The sequence below is a fragment of the Salvelinus alpinus genome, chromosome 20 (genome assembly GCF_045679555.1).
Source record: "Salvelinus alpinus chromosome 20, SLU_Salpinus.1, whole genome shotgun sequence".
NCBI lineage: Eukaryota > Metazoa > Chordata > Actinopteri > Salmoniformes > Salmonidae > Salvelinus > Salvelinus alpinus.
In genome coordinates, this window is record NC_092105.1 from 18,852,670 (window position 1) to 18,875,169 (window position 22,500).

The 22,500-nt window shown below is 44.4% G+C and overlaps 2 protein-coding genes across 3 annotated transcripts in view; one reads left to right on the forward strand and one right to left on the reverse strand.

Annotated features, from left to right (window-relative positions):
• Nucleotides 1–1,665, reverse strand: part of LOC139547248 (octapeptide-repeat protein T2-like) — a 23,401-nt gene extending 21,736 nt beyond the window's left edge. The window contains exon 1 of the mRNA XM_071356313.1: nucleotides 1,644–1,665. Coding sequence (XP_071212414.1) covers nucleotides 1,644–1,665 — 22 coding nt within the window. The remainder of the gene's footprint in view (nucleotides 1–1,643) is intronic.
• Nucleotides 1–22,500, forward strand: part of LOC139546419 (collagen alpha-1(IV) chain-like) — a 91,789-nt gene that overhangs the window by 45,005 nt on the left and 24,284 nt on the right. For both annotated transcript variants that reach the window (XM_071354787.1, XM_071354786.1), the window contains 10 exons: nucleotides 10,750–10,809; nucleotides 18,762–18,851; nucleotides 19,050–19,094; nucleotides 20,355–20,399; nucleotides 20,518–20,580; nucleotides 20,845–20,898; nucleotides 21,104–21,130; nucleotides 21,846–21,920; nucleotides 22,044–22,106; nucleotides 22,278–22,313. In XM_071354787.1, the coding sequence (XP_071210888.1) occupies nucleotides 10,750–10,809; nucleotides 18,762–18,851; nucleotides 19,050–19,094; nucleotides 20,355–20,399; nucleotides 20,518–20,580; nucleotides 20,845–20,898; nucleotides 21,104–21,130; nucleotides 21,846–21,920; nucleotides 22,044–22,106; nucleotides 22,278–22,313 (558 nt within the window). The remainder of the gene's footprint in view (nucleotides 1–10,749; nucleotides 10,810–18,761; nucleotides 18,852–19,049; nucleotides 19,095–20,354; nucleotides 20,400–20,517; nucleotides 20,581–20,844; nucleotides 20,899–21,103; nucleotides 21,131–21,845; nucleotides 21,921–22,043; nucleotides 22,107–22,277; nucleotides 22,314–22,500) is intronic.

A 22,500-nucleotide genomic window follows, 5' to 3' on the forward strand; every position in this document is an offset into this window, starting at 1 on the left:
CTGTGCAGAAGATCTAGGTGCTGCTGTAGGCCCTCCTTGGTTGGTGACAGAAGCACCAGATCATCAGCAAACAGTATACATTTGACTTCGGATTCTAGTAGGGTGAGGCCGGGTGCTGCAGACTGTTCTAGTGCCCGCGCCAATTCGTTGATATATATGTTGAAGAGGGTGGGGCTTAAGCTGCATCCCTGTCTCACCCCACGACCCTGTGTGAAGAAATGTGTGTGTTTTTTGCCAATTTTAACCGCACACTTGTTGTTTGTGTACATGGATTTTATAATGTCGTATGTTTTACCCCCAACACCACTTTCCATCAATTTGAAAAGCAGACCCTCATTGCAAATTGAGTCGAAGGCTTTTTTGAAATCAACAAAGCATGAGAAGACTTTGCCTTTGTTTTGGTTTGTTTGGTTGTCAATTAGGGTGTGTAGGGTGAATACATGGTCTGTTGTACGGTAATTTGGTAAAAAGCCAATTTGACATTTGCTCAGTACATTGTTTTCATTGAGGAAATGTACGAGTCTGCTGTTAATGATAATGCAGAGTATTTTCCCAAGGTTACTGTTGACGCATATTCCACGGTAGTTATTGGGGTCAAATTTGTCTCCACTTTTGTGGATTGGGGTGATCAGTCCTTGGTTCCAAATATTGGGGAAGATGCCAGAGCTAAGGACGATGTTAAAGAGTTTTAGTATAGCCAATTGGAATTTGTTGTCTCTCTCTCTGTCTCTCTGTCTCTCTCTCTCTCTCTCTCTCTCGTTCTCTCTCTCTGTCTCTCTCTCTCTGTCTCTCTCCTCTCTCTCTCTCTCTCTCTCTCTCTCTCTCTCTCTCTCTCTCTCTCTCTCTCTCTCTCTCATTTGAGCTGACATGGGCTTATTGAGGTACTGTCAGTGACTGACATAACAAGAGAAAAACTGCTGATGCACGACCACATTTCGAAACTGCATCTTGTGTATTCTACTATTCTAACTGTCAATAGTAAGTTGAGACCCCGACTGATTGATCCGAAACCCTGTTTTATATGGACGTGAGAACCCTTAGCATCTCTCCACTCTCTCCCCCAGCCCTCTAATATAGAGCATAAACATTACTCACCAGCCCCTCTCCACTCTCCCTCCCAGCCCTCTAATATAGAGCATAAACATTACTCACCAGCCCCTCTCCACTCTCTCCCCCAGCCCTCTAATATAGAGCATAAACATTACTCACCAGCCCCTCTCCACTCTCCCTCCCAGCCCTCTAATATAGAGCATAAACATTACTCACCAGCCCCTCTCCACTCTCCCTCCCAGCTCTCTAATATAGAGCATAAACATTACTCACCAGCCCCTCTCCACTCTCCCTCCCAGCCCTCTAATATAGAGCATAAACATTACTCACCAGCCCCTCTCCACTCTCTCCCCCAGCCCTCTAATATAGAGCATAAACATTACTCACCAGCCCCTCTCCACTCTCTTCTCTTATTTCCATCTCCTCTCCTCAGTATACATAGTTTATGAGAATAGCATTTCTTTCTGAGTAGTGACATTAGAAGACAACAATTGGAAAGTGTTGAACTGGGCTAAACTCTTGGGATTAAGCCAAATGGCCAAGTAGTCGAATCCCCCAACATGAATCCACACAAAGCTTGTAGATATTTCTACCTCTGGTCCAATCACAGTTCATTCCTACTATACTCTGGTCCTATCACAGTTCCTTCCTACTATACTCTGGTCCTATCACAGTTCCTTCCTACTATACTCTGGTCATATCACAGTTCCTTCCTACTATACTCTGGTCCAATCACAGTTCATTTCTACTATACTCTGGTCCTATCACAGTTCCTTCCTACTATAATCTGGTCCTATCACAGTTCCTTCCTACTATACTCTGGTCCTATCACAGTTCCTTCCTACTATACTCTGGTCCTATCACAGTTCCTTCCTACTATACTCTGGTCCTATCACAGTTCCTTCCTACTATACTCTGGTCCTATCACAGTTCCTTCCTACTATAATCTGGTCCAATCACAGTTCCTTCCTACTATACTCTGGTCCTATCACAGTTCCTTCCTACTATAATCTGGTCCAATCACAGTTCCTTCCTACTATACTCTGGTCCTATCACAGTTCCTTCATACTATACTCTGGTCCTATCACAGTTCCTTCCTACTATAGTCTGGTCCTATCACAGTTCCTTCCTACTATACTCTGGTCCTATCACAGTTCCTTCCTACTATACTCTGGTCCTATCACAGTTCCTTCCTACTATACTCTGGTCCTATCACAGTTCCTTCCTACTATACTCTGGTCCTATCACAGTTCCTTCCTACTATACTCTGGTCCTATCACAGTTCCTTCCTACTATACTCTGGTCCTATCACAGTTCCTTCCTACTATACTCTGGTCCTATCACATATCCTTCCTACTATACTCTGGTCCTATCACATATCCTTCCTACTATACTCTGGTCCTATCACAGTTCCTTCCTACTATACTCTGGTCCTATCACAGTTCCTTCCTACTATACTCTGGTCCTATCACAGTTCCTTCCTACTATACTCTGGTCCTATCACAGTTCCTTCCTACTATACTCTGGTCCTATCACAGTTCCTTCCTACTATACTCTGGTCCTATCACAGTTCCTTCCTACTATACTCTGGTCCTATCACAGTTCCTTCCTACTATACTCTGGTCCAATCACAGTTCCTCCTACTATACTCTGGTCCTATCACAGTTCCTTCCTACTATACTCTGGTCCTATCACAGTTCCTTCCTACTATACTCTGGTCCTATCACAGTTCCTTCCTACTATACGCTGGTCCTATCACAGTTCCTTCCTACTATACGCTGGTCCTACCACATATCCTTCCTACTATACTCTGGTCCTATCACAGTTCCTTCCTACTATACTCTGGTCCTATCACAGTTCCTTCCTACTATACTCTGGTCCTATCACAGTTCCTTCCTACTATACTCTGGTCCTATCACAGATCCTTCCTACTATACTCTGGTCCTATCACAGTTCCTTCATACTATACTCTGGTCCTATCACAGATCCTTCCTGCTATACTCTGGTCCTATCACAGTTCCGTCATACTATACTCTGGTCCTATCACAGTTCCTTTATACTATACTCTGGTCCTATCACAGTTCCTTCCTACTATACTCTGGTCCTATCACAGTTCCTTCCTACTATACTCTGGTCCTATCACAGTTCCTTCCTACTATACGCTGGTCCTATCACAGTTCCTTCCTACTATACGCTGGTCCTACCACATATCCTTCCTACTATACTCTGGTCCTATCACAGTTCCTTCCTACTATACTCTGGTCCTATCACAGTTCCTTCCTACTATACTCTGGTCCTATCACAGTTCCTTCCTACTATACTCTGGTCCTATAACAGATCCTTCCTACTATACTCTGGTCCTATCACAGTTCCTTCATACTATACTCTGGTCCTATCACAGATCCTTCCTGCTATACTCTGGTCCTATCACAGTTCCGTCATACTATACTCTGGTCCTATCACAGTTCCTTCATACTATACTCTGGTCCTATCACATATCCTTCCTACTATAATCTGGTCCAATCACAGTTCCTTCCTACTATACTCTGGTCCTATCACATATCCTTCCTACAATACTCTGGTCCTATCACAGTTCCTTACTGCTATACTGACTCTCTCTCTCTCTCTCTCTCTCTCTCTCTCTCTCTCTCTCTCTCTCTCTCTCTCTCTCTCTCTCTCTCTCTCTCTCTGCTGACACTTTGAGATGCTATCTGTCTGTTTCTAAACAAACATTGGAGCCCATTGGCCCTGTCCAGCATAGACCATGGATTAAACACTCACAGACACACACTCACATCCACAATAACCCACTCATACATACACACAGAAACAAACACACACACACACACGCAATATGCTACAGGCATGCACATAAAAACTTTCATATAACTTTCATATATACATAGAAAACATCTGGAACTCCACAGGTTTGACAGACAGATACACAAGCATAAACATGCTAGACAGTCACATGTTCACAGACCTGTGTGGTTTCTGTTGAGGTGTTTCTTTGAACCACTCCAGACCTGGGAGTCATTGTGTACTGTATACCTAGAAACCCATTACACTCCTCTCAACATCCAGGAACCTTTCCTCTCCTCTCCTCTCCTCTCCTCTCCTCTCCTCTCCTCTCCTCTCCTCTCCTCTCCTCTCCTCTCCTCTCCTCTCCTCTCCTCTCCTCTCCTCTCCTCTCCTCTCCTCTCCTCAGAAACAGTTTTTTAGTCTCTTGAAGTCTGCTTGGTATCTGTTGGATTGTCTGTTCAGTGTTTGAGTATGCAGGCAACCGCTAGTTCCGGGAAAATGGCATCACTACAGCCAAGTCAAGACTCATAGAGAATCTTTACCTCCTATCTTTTAACATTATTTCATTCCTAATATCCTCCTTTCTCATCATGTTAACACTCATTTCATCCCTGCACGCCTGTTGACCTCATGACTAAACCAGTGGAAAACATTCCAGACACACACAGAGAGATGGTTTATACATTCACCTGCTTTCTGTTAGTCACAATACTCCCCATTGACCTATACACCTGGGAATGTAGGCGATATCGCCATCTTAAGATCCCTTTTTACATAGGACCAGATACTGAATCAGCCCCAGCTCTCTCTCCAGCAGCACAGGCCATTAACTAGAAGTCAGTTTAGTCTGCCTGCCATCTCACCCATCTGGTGTTTGGGTTTAGAGAGATGTGTAACGGACTAAGAAGGCATAACAAAAACGGGATGAAAGACACTCCACTTCCTTTGATCTCCTGTCAGATAGCATGTTGTGGTTGGAGAGCTGTAACAGACATCACAGAATGGCAGAGTGTGGAACATAACAGGATGGAACGGACAGACATGAACAAGCACACTTGCGCGCACACACATTCACACACATTCACACACATTCACACACATTCACACACATGCACACACGTGGAGACATTCTCTCGTCATGCGTGTCAGAGTGTGTTCTGGATTAGAGGGTCGGGGCGTCTCAGTAGTGTGAAGAGCCTGCTGGAATGTCTGATCAGAGGAAGATGGAGAGGTTTTGTCTAACAGGAGGATGGAGGGAAAGCGATAGAGTGGGAGACAGAGAAAGATGCAGCTCTGCAGCTCTGTCGCACGCTGGGTATGTACATAGTCAATGGTAGGCTTCGAGGGGACTCCTATGGTAGGTTCACCTATAGCTCATCTCTTGGCAGTAGCACTGTAGACTACTTTATCACTGACCTCAACCCAGAGTCTCTCAGAGCGTTCACAGTCAGCCCACTGACACCCCTATCAGACCACAGCAAAATCACAGTCTACTTGAACAGAGCAATACTCAATCATGAGGCATCAAAGCCAAAGGAACTGAGTAACATTAAGAAATGCTATAGATGGAAGGAATGCAGTTTGGAAACCTACCAAAAAACAATTAGGCAACAGCAAATTCAATCCCTTTTAGACAACTTCCTGGGTAAAATGTTCCACTGCAATAGTGAAGGTGTAAACTTGGCAGTAGAAAATCTTAACAGTATATTTGACCTCTCAGCTTCCCTATCAAATCTAAAAATCTCAAATAGAAAACCGAAGAAAATGAACAACAATGACAAATGGTTTGATAAAGAATGCAAAAATCTAAGAAATAAATTGAGGAACCTGTCCAACCAAAAACATAGAGACCCGGAAAACCTGAGTCTACGCCTTCACTATGGCGAATCACTAAAACAATACAGAAATACACTACGGAAAAAGAAGGAACAGCACGTCAGAAATCAGCTCAATGTAATTGAAGACTCCATAGACTCTAACCAATTCTGGGAAAATTGGAAAACACTAAACAAACAACAACACGAAGAATTATCTATCCAAAATGGAGATGTATGGGTAAACCACTTCTCCAATCTTTTTGGCTCTATAACAAAGAATAAAGAACAAAAACATATACATGATCAAATACAAATCCTAGAATCAACTATTAAAGACTACCAGAACCCATTGGATTCTCCAATTACCTTGAATGAGTTACAGGACAAAATAAAAACCCTCAAACCCAAAAAGGCCTGTGGTGTTGATGGTATCCTTAATGAAATGATCAAATATACAGACAACAAATTCCAATTGGCTATACTAAAACTCTTTAACATCGTCCTTAGCTCTGGCATCTTCCCCAATATTTGGAACCAAGGACTGATCACCCCAATCCACAAAAGTGGAGACAAATTTGACCCCAATAACTACCGTGGAATATGCGTCAACAGTAACCTTGGGAAAATACTCTGCATTATCATTAACAGCAGACTCGTACATTTCCTCAATGAAAACAATGTACTGAGCAAATGTCAAATTGGCTTTTTACCAAATTACCGTACAACAGACCATGTATTCACCCTACACACCCTAATTGACAACCAAACAAACCAAAACAAAGGCAAAGTCTTCTCATGCTTTGTTGATTTCAAAAAAGCCTTCGACTCAATTTGGCATGAGGGTCTGCTATACAAATTGATGGAAAGTGGTGTTGGGGGTAAAACATACGACATTATAAAATCCATGTACACAAACAACAAGTGTGCGGTTAAAATTGGCAAAAAACACACACATTTCTTCACACAGGGTCGTGGGGTGAGACAGGGATGCAGCTTAAGCCCCACCCTCTTCAACATATATATCAACGAATTGGCGCGGGCACTAGAACAGTCTGCAGCACCCGGTCTCACCCTACTAGAATCCGAAGTCAAATGTCTACTGTTTGCTGATGATCTGGTGCTTCTGTCACCAACCAAGGAGGGCCTACAGCAGCACCTAGATCTTCTGCACAGATTCTGTCAGACCTGGTCCCTGACAGTAAATCTCAGTAAGACCAAAAATAATGGTGTTCCAAAAAAGGTCCAGTCACCAGGACCACAAATTCCATCTAGACACCGTTGCCCTAGAGCACACAAAAAACTATACATACCTCGGCCTAAACATCAGCACCACAGGTAACTTCCACAAAGCTGTGAACGATCTGAGAGACAAGGCAAGAAGGGCCTTCTATGCCATCAAAAGGAACATAAATTTCAACATACCAATTAGGATCTGGCTAAAAATACTTGAATCAGTCATAGAGCCCATTGCCCTTTATCACTCTTACACTAGAAATTCTAAACACACTCTGTGAGGTCTGGGGTCCGCTCACCAACCAAGATTTCACAAAATGGGACAAACACCAAATTGAGACTCTGCATGCAGAATTCTGCAAAAATATCCTCCGTGTACAACGTAGAACACCAAATAATGCATGCAGAGCAGAATTAGGCCGATACCCACTAATTATCAAAATCCAGAAAAGAGCCGTTAAATTCTACAACCACCTAAAAGGAAGCGATTCCCAAACCTTCCATAACAAAGCCATCACCTACAGAGAGATGAACCTGGAGAAGAGTCCCCTAAGCAAGCTGGTCCTAGGGCTCTGTTCACAAACACAAACACACCCCACAGAGCCCCAGGACAACAGCACAATTAGACCCAACCAAATCATGAGAAAACAAAAAGATAATTACTTGACACATTGGAAAGAATTAACAAAAAAACAGAGCAAACTAGAATGCTATTTGGCCCTAAACAGAGAGTACACAGTGGCAGAATACCTGACCACTGTGACTGACCCAAACTTAAGGAAAGCTTTGACTATGTACAGACTCAGTGAGCATAGCCTTGCTATTGAGAAAGGCCGCCGTAGGCAGACATGGCTCTCAAGAGAAGACAGGCTATGTGCACACTGCCCACAAAATGAGGTGGAAACTGAGCTGCACTTCCTAACCTCCTGCCCAATGTATGACCATATTAGAGAGACATATTTCCCTCAGATTACACAGATCCACAAAGAATTCGAAAACAAATCCAATTTTGATAAACTCCCATATCTACTGGGTGAAATTCCACAGTGTGCCATCACAGCAGCAAGATTTGTGACCTGTTGCCACAAGAAAAGGGCAACCAGTGAAGAACAAACACCACTGTAAATACAACCCATATTTATGTTTATTTATTTTAACTTGTGTGCTTTAACCATTTGTACATTGTTACAACACTGCATATATATAATATGACATTTGTAATGTCTTTATTGTTTTGAAACTTCTGTATGTGTAATGTTTACTGTTCATTTTTATTGTTTATTTGACTTTTGTATATTACCTACCTCACTTGCTTTGGCAATGTTAACACATGTTTCCCATGCCAATAAAGCCCCTTGAATTGAATTGAATTGAATTGAATTGAAAGAGAGTGGGATGCAGAGAGAAAAGGAGAAACAGAGTGAGAACAGGTGGAAGAATGATTGATCACTGACTCTAGTTGCTTCTGTGTCAGACTAAATAAAATGTCAATATCTGAGCTATTATGAGCTATAGTGGATGGTGCCATTACAAATAACACATGTACACAGTTAGTTCATTACAGTCTCTCTCTCTCTCTCTCTCTCTCTCTCTCTCTCTCTCTCTCTCTCTCTCTCTCTCTCTCTCTCTCTCTCTCTCTCTCTCTCTCTCTCTCTCCTCTCTCTCTCCTCTCTCTCTGGCTCTCTCTCTCTCTCTCTCTCTCTCTCTCTCTCTCTCTCTCTCTCTCTCGCCAATTTGACATTTGCTCAGTACATTGTTTTCATTGAGGAAATGTACGAGTCTGCTGTTAATGATAATGCAGAGTATTTTCCCAAGGTTACTGTTGACGCATATTCCACGGTAGTTATTGGGGTCAAAATCTCTCTCTCTCTCTCTCTCTCTCTCTCTCTCTCTCTCTCTCTCTCTCTCTCTCTCTCTCTCTCTCTCTCTCTCTCTCTCTCTCTTGCTCTCTCTCTCTTGCTTTCTCTCTCTCTCTCTCTCTCTCTCTTGCTTTCTCTCTCTCTCTCTCTCTGCTCTCTCTCTCTCTCTCTCTCTCTCTCTCTCTCTCTCTCTCTCTCTCTCTCTCTCTCTCTCTCTCTCTCTCTCTCTCTCTCTCTCTCTCTCTCTCTCTCTCTCTCTCTCTCTCTCTCTCTCTCTCTCTCTCTCTGTTATGATCTGATCTAAAGCAGGTGCTCACTCTACCTCCGGTACATTAGCAGGACATCTAGTGAAATCTCTATAAAAACACGAGAGAGAGGGATGTGGAGAGAAAGATGGAGAAAGAAGGAGTGGGAGAAAGAGAGTGATTTTATGAAGAAGAGAGGGTGACTTGCTGCAGACCACACATGCACAGTGAATTCAGAATGAGGATGAGGATAGTGGGGAGAGCAGGGTGTAGATCCATCCTGGATTGACTTGTAGAGGGTGACTAATTCCCATGTTTCCCAGGGTTCTCATATCAACAGCAGCAGAACCTACACATTGATCCATCCAGGACATGAGATGGAGGAGAAGCAAGGCTGTGTGAGAGGGAAGGAGTGGGGAGTGAACGGGTATTGAGAAAGGAAGTGAGGGGTAGATAATGGAGAATAGACTGTGTGTGTGTGTGTGTGTGTGTGTGTGTGTGTGTGTGTGTGTGTGTGTGTGTGTGTGTGTGTGTGTGTGTGTGTGTGTGTGTGTGTGTGTGTGTGTGTGTGTGTGTGTGTGTGTGTGTGTGTGTTTAGGAGGTACTGCTCCTGTGTTCTCTGTAGACTTGTCCACAGTGTAGACCCAGTGTCAGTTGATAGACTCCGGCCTGTCCTGCCTGACAGAACTCTGACAAGAAACAAAGGAACAGCTGGATGATAGAGGGAGGGAGGGAAGAGAAGAGAGGAAGAGTACAGGCCAGGTCCCAGGCTCTAGTCCCTGGGAGAGGGGAGTAGGGGAGGAAGAGGGAAAGAGGGAGAGAAGGGAGAGAGGAAGGAAAGGCGGGAGGGAGGGGAAGGAAGGGGAGAGGAGGGGAGGGGAGGGAGAGGTGTGAATGGGAGAAGAGGGGAGGGGCAGGAAAGGGAGGGAGAGGACGAAGAGGGGAGGGAGAAAAGGGAAGGGGAGGGCAGGGAGGAAAGAGAAGGGGAGGGGAGGGAGAGGGGAGGGAGAAGAGGGAAGGGGAGGGAGAAGAGGGAAGGGGAGGGGAGGGAGAGGGAAGGGTAAAGGAGGGAGAGGGGAGTGAGAGAGGAGGGAGAAGAAGGAAGGGGAGGGGAGGGAGAGGGAAGGGGAGGGGGAGGCGAGGGAGAAGAGGGAAGGGGAGGGGAGGGAGAGGGAAGGGGAGGGAGAATAGAGAAGGGGAGGGTTGGATAGAGGAGAGGAGGGAGAGGGGATCCCGTTGAGAGAGTAGTGAGGCCAGCTGGTAAACTGTCATGTTGGTAACTGCCTGGTAGGATTGCTGCAGGACAGCCGCTACAGAGTTGAAAAGCAAATGACAGCAGTTAACACCACCTTTATCTCCTGAACTGATCAAATGAATGATCCTGGTTCACACTGTGTGTGTATGTGTGTGTGTTAGCATGTCGGTGTTTGTTGTTTGTAGCCTCTCTGACATGGGCAGATAAATCAGAAAGCGTTGGAATACTAGGGGGGATTATGTTGCCCTCTGGTGTACAATGCTGTCTCAGTCTATACTTGGTTACTGATGTCTATGTAATGACTGTAATATGGACTTTCTCTCTCTCTCTCTCTCTCTCTCTCTCTCTCTCTCTCTCTCTCTCTCTCTCTCTCTCTCTCTCTCTCTCTCTCTCTCTCTCTCTCTCTCTCTCTCTCTCTCTCTCTCTCTCTCTCTCTCTCTCTCTCTCTCTCTCTCTCTCTCTCTCTCTCTCTCTCTCTCTAACTGTAGGGGTGCTCTGGGTCATCATGTGAAGGAAAATGTGACTGCAGTGGAGTGAAAGGAGCAAAGGTGAGCATTCTACCCATCAGTTCCTCATTGTCTACCAGTTTCATATTGGTTGTCTTCTCTCACCTACTCTCTCTAAGATCCCCACCAAGAAACTACAGATTGTAAAACTTCAACAGTCCAGAATCCCTGATAGGCTCAAAGGGGCGTGGCAGAGCATTGTTTGTGGGTTCCGGGTTAGGGGTTAGGGGTCAGGGGTCAGCCCAGTGGGACTTAGTAGTCCTGGCTGTAAAACGGAGGAGCAGAGGGCCAACACGGAGCAGGGATCAGGATGGAGACGGACTGGAATCAGGCGGAATTAGAGCATGTCCGGCCACACAGCTGGGCTGAGATCGGCATCCTACCGGACCAAACAATCTCTAATCCACTCTTGAAACAGTAATACACTGTACAAGTAAATCCAGCAATCATGCAGTGTTTCTAATTGTGGTTAAACGTTTCTAAGAAGATCTACAGACACGGCCTTTGTTATCTTCCAGTAACAAGGACACAATGACAGCAGCACCTTCTCAGGGAGCTCAGAAAACAACAATTGCGTTGCTACTCTATGTGTATTTTCTCACACACATTAGAACCTAGCAACAGTGTCTTATCTGTGTTCAAGAAACAGTAGCCAGACAGAGATTGTTCACAAAGGACTACTGTGTGCTGTGTGTTCTCTGGAGCCAGGCCTGTACTGACTGACTGACAGGCTGAGCCTGGTGAGGTCATACCTCATGTCCCAGTCTCTGTTGAAAGGTGTTGAAGACTAGCAAATCAACCGCTGTTTCAATTCTCCCTGCATATGTTCACTATGATGATGTCACTTCCTGTCGCCCACGACGGGGGTTCTGTTCCTTTGGCAACCAGCCCGTGTCCTGGTTGCCATGGCCCAGAACGTTATGTTTGTGAGCTTTAGGAATGGAGGGATGGAGGTAGAAGAAAGAGGCAGCAGGGCGAGAGAGTAAAGGCATCAGCTTCCCATTCAAAACAGAACAGTCCATGTATTATGATTGCATTTTGTGACGTTTTTGTTCATTTTGGTTTTCTTGCACACAACATTTTAAAAGTCTACGCCCCTTTGTCAGTGATTGGTCAACAGTGGGGATTATTCAACTATGTTCTTCAATGAGAAACGAATCGTATTCATGCAACAACTACAAAAAATCACTTGAGAAACACTGTACAAAACATCTTAGTTAGATGGAAGCGACTAAGATTTCTTCTACAAAAACGTCAGAATGACAGATTTCTTAGATTCATTCGGACTATTTTGAGGAAGTGTAGATAAACTGTACTATTGACACTTTTTTCTCGTTTTTCAAGCGTAGGTCGTTTAGGGGAGCGTGGTCAGCCGACCCCAAGCATGCTGACGCCTTAAGAAAGACAGACACAAAAAGGGCTCCAAATACCACTTTTTTCCCATGCTTCCTCTCCCTTCTAGTTCCCTGTCTTTCACTCTTGGCAGCTCAGAATGTAGTTCAACTGGCAAGAGCCAATGATTTATACAGTTGAAGTCGGAAGTTTACATACACTTAAGTTGGAGTCATTAAATCTTGTTCTTCAACCACTCCACACATTTCTTGCAAACAAACTATAGTTTTGGCAAGTCGGTTAGGACATCTACTTTGTGCATGACACAAGTAATTGTTTACAGACAGATTATTTCACTTATAATTCACTGTGTCACAATTCCAGTGGGTCAGAAGTTTACATACACTAAGTTGACTGTGCCTTTAAACAGCTTGGAAAATTTCCAGAAAATGATGTCATGGCTTTAGAGGCTTCTGATAGGCTAATTGACATAATTTGAGTCAATTGGAGGTGTATCTGTGGATGTATTTCAAGGCCTACCTTCAAACTCAGTGCCTCTTTGCTTGACATCATGGGAAAATCAAAAGAAATCAGCCAAGACCTCAGAAAAAAAAGGTAGAACTCCACAAGTCTGGTTCATCCTTGGGAGCAATTTCCAAATGCCTCAAGGTACCACGTTCATCTGTACAAACAATAGTATGCAAGTATAAACACCATGGGACCACGCAGCCGTCATACCGCTCAGGAAGGAGACGCGTTCTGTCTCCTAGAGATGAACGTACTTTGGGGCGAAAAGTGCAAATCAATCCCAGGACAACAGCAAAGGACCTTGTGAAGATGCTGGAGGAAACAGGTACAAAATTATCTATATCCACAGTAAAACGAGTCCTATATCGTCATAACCTGAAAGACCGCTCAGCAAGGAAGTAGCCACTGCTCCGCCATAAAAAAGCCAGACTACGGTTTGCAACTGCACATGGGGACAAAGATCGTACTTTTTGGAGAAATGTCCTCTGGTCTGATGAAACAAAAATAGAACTGTTTGGCCATAATGACCATCGTTATGTTTGGATGCAAAAGGGCGAGGCTTGCAAGCCGAAGAACACCATCCCAACCGTGAAGCACGGGGGCGGCAGCATCATGTTGTGGGGGTGCTTTGCTGCAGGAGGGACTGGTGCACGTCACAAAATAGATGGCATCATGAGGAGGAAAATTATGTGGATATATCGAAGCAACATCTCAAGACATCAGTCAGGATGATAAAGCTTGGTCACAAATGGGTCTTCCAAATGGACAATGACCCCAAGCATACTTCCAAAGTTGTGGCAAAATGGCTCAAGGACAACAAAGTCAAGGTATTGGAGTGGCCATCACAAAGCCCTGACCTCAATCCTATAGTGGGCAGAACTGAAAAAGCGTGTGCGAGCAAGGAGGCCTACAAACCTGACTCAGTTACACCAGCTCTGTCAGGAGGAATGGGCCAACATTCACCCAACTTATTGTTGGAAGCTTGTGGAAGGCTACCCGAAACGTTTGACCCAAGTTAAACAATTTAAAAGGCAATGCTACCAAATACTAATTGAGTGTATGTAAACTTCTGACCCACTGGGAATGTGATGAAAGAAATAAAAGCTGAAATAAATCATTCTCTCTACTATTATTCTCACATTTCACATGAAACCAATCTCCAAAACAGGTTAAAATAAAGTGGAGATTCTAACTGACCAAAGACAGGGAATTTTTACTAGGATTAAATGTCAGTGTTTAAAACTGAGTTTTAATGTATTTGGCTAAGGTGTATGTAAACTTCCGACTTCAACTATATATACAGTGCATTCGGAAAGTATTCAGACCCCTTGACTTTTTCCACATTTTGTTACTTTACAGCCTTATTCGAAAATGTATTAAATAGTTTTTTCCCCTCACCAATCTACACACAATACCACATAATGACTATGCAAAAACAGGTTTCCAAAAATGTTTGCTAATGTATTAAAAATAAAAATACTATTCAGACCCTTTACTCAGTACTTTGTTGAAGCACCAGTGGCAGCCATTACAGCCTCCAGTCTTATTGGGTATGACGCTACAAGCGTGGCACACCTGTATTTGTGGAGTTTCTCCCATTCTTCTCTGCAGATCATCTCAAGCTCTGTCAGGTTGGATGGATAGCGTTGCTGCACACCTATTTTCAGGTCTCTCCAGAGATGTTCGATCAGGTTCAAGTATGGTCTCTTCCTGGGCCACTCAAGGACATTCAGAGACTTGTCCCGAAGCCACTCCTGTGTTGTCTTGGCTGTGTGCATAGGGTCGTTGTTCTGTTGGAAAGTGAATCTTCGCCACAGTCTGAGGTCCTGGGCACTTTGGAGCAGGTTTTTATCAAGGATCTCTGTACTTTGATCTGTTCATCTTTCCCTCGATCCTGACTAGTCTCCCAGTGCCTGCTGCTGAAAAACATCCCCACAGTATGATGCTGCCACCACCATGCTTCACCATAGGAATGGTATTGGCCAGGTGATGAGTGGGGCCTGGTTTCCTCCAGACGTGACGCTTGGAATTCAGGCCAAAGAGTCCAATCTTGGGTTCATCAGACCAGAGAATCTTGTTTCTCATGGTCATGTCATGTGCCTTTTACTGAAGAGTGGCTTCCGTCTGGCCACTACCATAAAGGCCTGATTGGTGGAGTGCTACAGAGATGGTTGTCCTTCTGGAAGGTTCTCCCATCTCCACAGAGGAACTCTGGAGCTCTGTCAGAGTGACCATCGGGTTCTTGGTCACATCCCTGGCCAAGGCCCTTCTTCCCATTGCTCAGTTTGACCAGGCAGTCAGCTCTAGGAAGAGTCTTGATGGTTCCAAACTTCTTCCATTTAAGAATGATGGAGGCCACTGTGTTCTTGGGGACCTTCAATGCTGCAGATATTTTTTGGTACCCTTCACCAGATCTGTGCCTCGACACAATCTTGTCTCTGAGCTCTACGGACAATTCCTTCGACCTCATGGCTTGGTTTTTTCTCTGACATCACTGTCAATTGTGGGACCTTATATAGACAGGTATGTGCTTTTCCAAATCATGTCCAATCAATTGAATTTACCACAGGTGGGCTCCAATCAAGAATTAGAAACATCTCAAGGATGATCAAAGGAAACAGGATGCACCTGAGCTCAATTTCGAGTCTCATAGCAAAGGGTCTGAATACTTATGTAAATAAGGTATTTAAAAAATAAATAAATTCCAACCTGTTTTCGCTTTGTCATTATGGGGTATTGTGTGTAGATTGATGAGGATTTTTTTATCTAATCTATTTTAGAATACGGCTTTAACGTAACAAATGTGGAAAAAGTGAAGGGGTTTGGATACTTTCAGAATGCACTGTACACCAAATGATCTATAGGGGCCCTGTTTTGAATCCACATTGCCTTTATCTTGGCACTCCGCCACCGTTGTAAAAAAATAAATGTTTAAGCTATAGACATGCATTTGTTAATATATACATTATTTTTTGACACATTTATTATATTACAGACACCTTAATGCACACTTATTCATTATATTATGTCAGCTAAACATACAAACAAAACATTTAAAAATATTTAAAACATTTTCCTTAAGGTATAAACAAAGAAATACTTAAATACATGTCATTTTGTCCATGAAACATTTAATAGAACAGCTGTAGAATTTCATTTGGAGGACCTCTCCTACTGAGGAGTGCCAATATGGCTGACTTGTGGCTTCAAAATCTCTCAGCGGGCAATACATAGCATCAGCTATCGAGGGTAAATATACATTGTTGGTCAGAGCAGACCACCCTGGCCTGAGAAAGGACTGTGGCTCCATCTGGTGGCAGATAGATGGAACACATGAAGCAATCAGCTATTACTGTCTCATTAATCCTCTTCATAAACTCAGCAAAAAAAGAATCGCCCTCTCACTGTCAACTGTGTTTATTTTCAGCAAACTTAACATGTGTAAATATTTGTATGAACATAACAAGATTCAACAACTGAGACATAAACTGAACAAGTTCTGCAGATATGTGACTAACAGAAATGGAATAATGTGTCCCTGAACAAAGGGGGGGGGGTCAAAATCAAAAGTAACAGTCAGTATCTGGTGTGGCCACTAGCTGCATTAAGTACTGCAGTGCATCTCCTCCTCATGGACTGCACCAGATTTGCCAGTTCTTGCTTTGAGATGTTACCCCACTCTTCCACTACGGCACCTGCAAGTTCCCGGACATTTCTGGGGGGAATGGCCCTAGCCCTCACCCTCTGATCCAACAGGTCCCAGACATGCTCAATGGGATTGAGATCCGGGCTCTTCGCTGGCCATGGCAGAACACAGACATTCCTGTCTTGCAGGAAATCACGCACATAACGAGCAGTTTTGCTGGTGACATTGTCATGCTGGAGGGTCATGTCAGGATGAGCCTGCAGGAAGGGTACCACATGAGGGAGGAGGATGTCTTCCCTGTAACGCACAGCGTTGACATTGCCTGCATTGACAACAAGCTCAGTCCGATGATGCTGTGACACACTGCACCAGACCATGACGGACCCTCCACCTCCAAATCAATCCTGCTCCAGAGTACAGGCCTCGGTGTAAAGCTCATTCCTCCAACGATAAACGCGAATCCGACCATCACCCCTGGTGATACAAAACCGCAACTCGTCAGTGAAGAGCGCTTTTTGCCAGTCCTGTCTGGTCCAGCAACGGTGGGTTTGTGCCCATAGGCGACGTTGTTGCCGGTGATGTCTGGTGAGGACGTGCCTTACAACAGGCCTACAAGCACTCAGTCCAGCCTCTCTCAGCCTATTGCGGACAGTCTGAGCGCTGATGGAGGGATTGTGCGTTCCTGGTGTAACTCGGGCAGTTGTTGTTGCCATCCTGTACCTGTCCCGCAGGTGTGATGTTCGGATGTACCGATCCTGTTCAGGTGTTGTTACACGTAGTCTGCCACTGCGAGGGCGATCAGCTGTCCGTCCTGTCTCCCTGTAGCGCTGTCTTAGGCGTCTCACAGTACGGACATTGCAATTTATATCCCTGACCACATCTGCAGTCCTCATGCCTCCTTGCAGCATGCCTAAGTCACGTTCACACAGATGAGCAGGGACCCTGGGCATCTTTCTTTTGGTGTTTTTCAGAGTCAGTAGAAAGGCCTCTTTAGTGTCCTAAGTTTTCATAACTGTGACCTTAATTGCCTACCGTCTGTAAGCTGTTAGTGTCTTAACGACCTTTCCACAGGTGCATGTTCATTAATTCTTTTTGGTTCATTGAACAAGCATGGGAAACAGTGTTTAAACCCTTTACAATGAAGTTATTTGGATTTTTACGAATTATCTTTGAAAGACAGGGCCCTGAAACAGGGATGTTTCTTTTTTTGCTGAGTTTATATACAGTACCAGTCAAAAGTTTGGACACACCTACTCATTCAAGGGTTTTTCTTTATTTTTACTATGTTCTACATTGTAGGATAATAGTGAAGACATCAAAACTATGAAATAACACATATGGAATCATGTAGTAACCAAAAAAGTGTCAAAGTAGCCACCCTTTGCCTTGATTACAGCTTTGCACACTCATCCCAAACCATCTCAATTGGGTTGAGGTTGGGTGATTGTGGAGGCCAGGTCATCTGATGCAACACTCCATCACTCTCCTTCTTGGTCAAATAGCCCTTACACAGCCTGGAGGTGTGTTGGGTCATTGTCCTGTTGAAAAACAAATGATAGTCCCACTAAGTGCAAACCAGATGGGATGGCGTATCCCTGCAGAATGTTGTGGTAGCCATGCTGGTTAAGTGTGCCTTGAATTCTAAATAAATCACAGATCATCAGCAATTCAACCGTGAAGGCCTGAGTCACACAGTCTCCTCTGAACAGTTGATGTTGAGATGTGTCTGTTACTTGAACTCTGTGAAGCATTTATTTGGGCTGCAATTTCTGAGGCCGGTAACTCTAATGAACTTATCCTCTGCAGCAGAGGTAACTCTGGGTCTTCCTTTCCTGTGGTGGTCCTCATGAGAGCCAGTTTCATCATAGCGCTTGATGGTTTTTGCGACTGCACTTGAAGAAACTTTCAAAGTTCTTGAAATGTTCCGAATTGACTGACCTTCATGTCTTAAAGTAATGATGGACTGTCGTTTCTCTTTGCTTATTTGAGCTGTTCTTGCCATAATATGGACTTGGTATTTTACCAAATAGGGCTATCTTCTATATACCACCCCTTCCTTGTCACAACACAACCGATTGGCTCAAACACATTAAGAAAGAAAGAAGTTCCACAAATTAACTTTTAACAAGGCACAACTGTTAATTAATATGCATTCAAGTTGACTACCTCATGAAGCTGGTGGAGAGCGTGTGCAATCTGTCATCAAGGCAATGGGTGGCTACTTTGAGAATCTCAAATGTAAAATATATTTTGATTTGTTTAACACTTTTTTGGTTACTACATGATTCCATATATGCTATTTCATGGTTTTGATGTCTTCACTATTATTATACAATGTAGAAAATAGAAAAATAAGAAACTTTTGACTGGTACTGTATATATATATTTTAGGATGATAAACCTAACCATAATGTTTAAAAGCACGAACCTGACCAGCCTCTGTGGTAACTTCACCAACTCTGCTTAACTATTGTTGTGTCTCCTGTAGGGTGAGCGTGGGTTTCCTGGTCTCCAAGGCAACATGGGGTTCCCGGGCATGCAGGGCCATGAGGGACCCGCTGGGCCGATGGGCCCTAAGGTGAGTGACAGCTCCAGACCACACCCCCTTCACAGTATCACCCACCCACTAAGATCAGACTTGGGAGAGCACAATAATGACAATTGCCATGATTATAACATATATATTTTTTTAAATTCACAAAAAATAAGTAATGTCACGACTATATCTTCTCTATATCACCTTAATATCACTTCAATGTCCCTTGTCTCTTCCCAGGGAGAGTATGGTGAGTCTGGAACTCCCGGGATGAAAGGAACACGTGTGAGTATAATAATGTTATCAGAGAAGACCCCAGCTGGTCTGGAAACCAGTGTCTATCTTTCTTGTAGCATTTTAGCTTTTGTTTGGACCACCTTTTCCAACAACGCAGAGTTAAAGATTAAGTAGGAAAAACAAAGTGGAATAAATACACAGTGAATAACGAATAACAATATCGAGTAAAAATAACATGGCTATATACAGGGAGTACCAGTACTGAGTCGATGTGCAGGGGTACGATGTAATTGAGGTAGCTACAGTATGTACATATAGGTATGGGGTAAAGTGACTAGGCAACAGGAAATATAATAGACAGTAGCAGCAGGGTATGTGGTGAGTGAAAATGTGTGTGTGTGTGGCGTCAGTATCTATGTGTGTACATGTTATGTGTGTGGGCAAATGTAGCGTGTGTGTATGTTTGTGTTGGGGTATCAGTGTAAGAATCCGTGAGTGTGTGGGTAGAATCCAGTGTGAGTGCATAGAGTTAGTGCAAGACAGTTAGTGCAGGAGAGTCTGTGCAGGAGTCTGTGCAGGAGAGTCTGTGCAGGAGAGTCAGTGCAGGAGAGTCAGTGCAGGAGAGTCAGTGCAGGAGAGTCAGTGCAGGAGAGTCTGTGCAGGAGAGTCTGTGCAGGAGAGTATGTGCAGGAGAGTCTGTGCAGGAGAGTCAGTGCAGGAGTCTGTGCAGGAGTCTGTGCAGGAGAGTCTGTGCAGGAGAGTCTGTGCAGGAGAGTCTGTGCAGGAGAGTCAGTGCAGGAGAGTCTGTGCAGGAGAGTCTGTGCAGGAGAGTCTGTGCAGGAGAGTCTGTGCAGGAGAGTCTGTGCAGGAGAGTCTGTGCAGGAGAGTCTGTGCAGGAGAGTCAGTGCAGGAGAGTCTGTGCAGGAGAGTCAGTGCAGAAGAGTCAGTGCAGGAGAGTCAGTACAAAAAAGGGTCAATGCAGGTAGTCTGGCTATCCATTTGATTAGCTATTTAGTAGTCTTTTGTAGCAGTCTTCTGGCTTTGGGGTAGAAGGTGTTCAGGGTCCTGTTGGTTCCAGACTTGGTGCACTGGTACCGCTTGCCGTGCGGTAGCAGAGAGAAGAGTCTAGGGCTTGGGTGGCTGACAATTGTCATTTTGGGGCCTTCCTCTGTCTGTCTGGTCTACCATAATAAATGGTGATGTCCTTCTTCCTTCTTATTGGAATGTGACTACATGTAAACAAAGTGGATCTGCTACATTTATCAAATGTAAATGATGTTTGTAATGATGTGATGTGATGTGTTGCAGGGTCCTAATGGTTTGCCAGGCTTCCCAGGAAATCCAGGCCTTCCGGTACGTTCTAATGTCTCTGTAAACCACTATTTACCCTTACATACCAACATACTGTTTAGGCCTCGTTCCCTTCCACACAAATGTCTTACCTGTGTGTGTCCTCGCCTCTCCCCCACAGGGCATCCCTGGACAAGACGGCCCCCCTGGATCGCCAGGTATCCCAGGGTGCAATGGAACAAAGGTGAGCATTCTGCTTAGCATCAACTCTCTGCTGTTACACACCTGTGTAGCACCAACTACTTACTGTTATCACCTGTTACCAAGCCATGATCTCAACCCATCCTCAGTCCAAGCTGACATCTCTCTCTCTCTCTCTCTCTCTCTCTCTCTCTCTCTCTCTCTCTCTCTCTCTCTCTCTCTCTCTCTCTCTCTCTCTCTCTCTCTCTCTCTCTCTCTCTCTCTCTCTCTCTCTCTCTCTCTCTCTCTCTCTGTGTCTGTGTTCCAGGGAGATCGAGGGACAGACGGACTGTCTGGGTTCCCTGGTCTGCAGGGTCCTCCTGTAAGTATCCTTTGTCATCAACACAGCCAACATGGTTCCATGTTCACTTCAACACTGCCACATACTTAACCTTATACCATCATTTCATACTATACCTATATTAATTAACAAAACAAAAGACACGAGACTGGAATATGTTATAAAGATTCATAAAATGTATTTATCATTCAATCAGGATGAGATTTACAACTCTCTCTCTCCTCAGGGTATCCCCGGACTTATGGGAATGAAAGTAAGTAAAAACGGAGGACTTTTAAAAGCTAAATAAATGCTATACTAGTCAGTGATGAAATGAATATTGAGGCATGTGTGTGGTTTAGAAAACAGTCCTTCTGTGTGTAGTGTATCATTCCCTAACCTGTCTCTCTCTCTCCCCCCTCTCTCTCCCCCTTCCCCTTTCTCTCCCCCGCTTTCTCCCTCTCCCCCGCTCTCTCTCCCCCATCTTGCTCCCCCCACTCTCTCTCTCCCTCTCCATTTCCCCCTTCCCCTCTTTCTCTCTCTCATTCTCTCTATCCATCTCTCTCTCTTTCTCCCCCCTCTCTCTTCCCCCTCTCTCTCTTTCTCCCTCACTCTCCCCCGCTCTCTCTCTCCCCCTTCCCCTCTCTGTCCTTCTCACTCCCTCTCTCTCCCCTTCGTCTGTCTGTCTGTCTGTCTGTCTGTCTGTCTGTCTGTCTGTCTGTCTGTCTGTGTCTGTGTCTGTGTCTGTCTGTCTGTCTGTCTGTCTGTCTGTCTGTCTGTCTGTCTGTCTGTCTGTCTGTCTGTCTCTTTCTCTCTCTGTCTGTCTGTCTCTTTCACTTTCTATCTGTCTGTCTCTTTCTCTTTCTGTCTGTCTCTTTCTCTCTCTCTCTTTCTGTCTCTTTCTCTTTCTCTCTGTCTCTTTCTCTCTGTCTCTTTCTCTCTCTCTCTTTCTCTCTCTCTGTCTGTCTATCTGGTTGTCTAACTCCCAGGGAGATGCAGGTGGTGTTATTGGAGTCATCCCACTGAAAGGAGATAAAGGATTCCCTGGAACACCTGGTTTACTGGTGTGTATGCACACGTGTGTGTGTGTGTATGTTTGTATGTGTGTGTGTGTATGTGTGTGTTCGTGACTGAGTGACAACAGAATATTCGTGACATACACAATATTCCTCTTATCTTTCCCACAGGGTCCCAATGGCCCCTCAGGGCCTGAAGGCCCACCAGGAAACCAGGGATCAGATGGACCCCGAGTGAGTGACCAGATTAACACAAGATCACTTACACTATAGCTTAGACTGGTTCTCAAATGATACCCTATGGCTATGAATGTTAGCATTAGCATCATATTAGCATGGCTGTGTTTGATTTGGATTTTTCTAGGTCTTTGAACACTGACTGATTGTATTCTTCTCTCCCTTTAGGGTTTCCCTGGCCCACCTGGCCCCAAAGGAGAAAAGGTAAGCTGGTCAATGATCTGCCGATAACAGCCTAACATTAACCCACATTCGATGTTGTTGTTCATCCAATCAGATTACTCTCAGTCGTGACATCTCAGTAGTGATGTCCAATCAGATCTCTCCTAGTTGTGATGTCTCAATACTGATGTCCAATCAGATCTTTCCTAGTTGTAACATCTCAATAGTG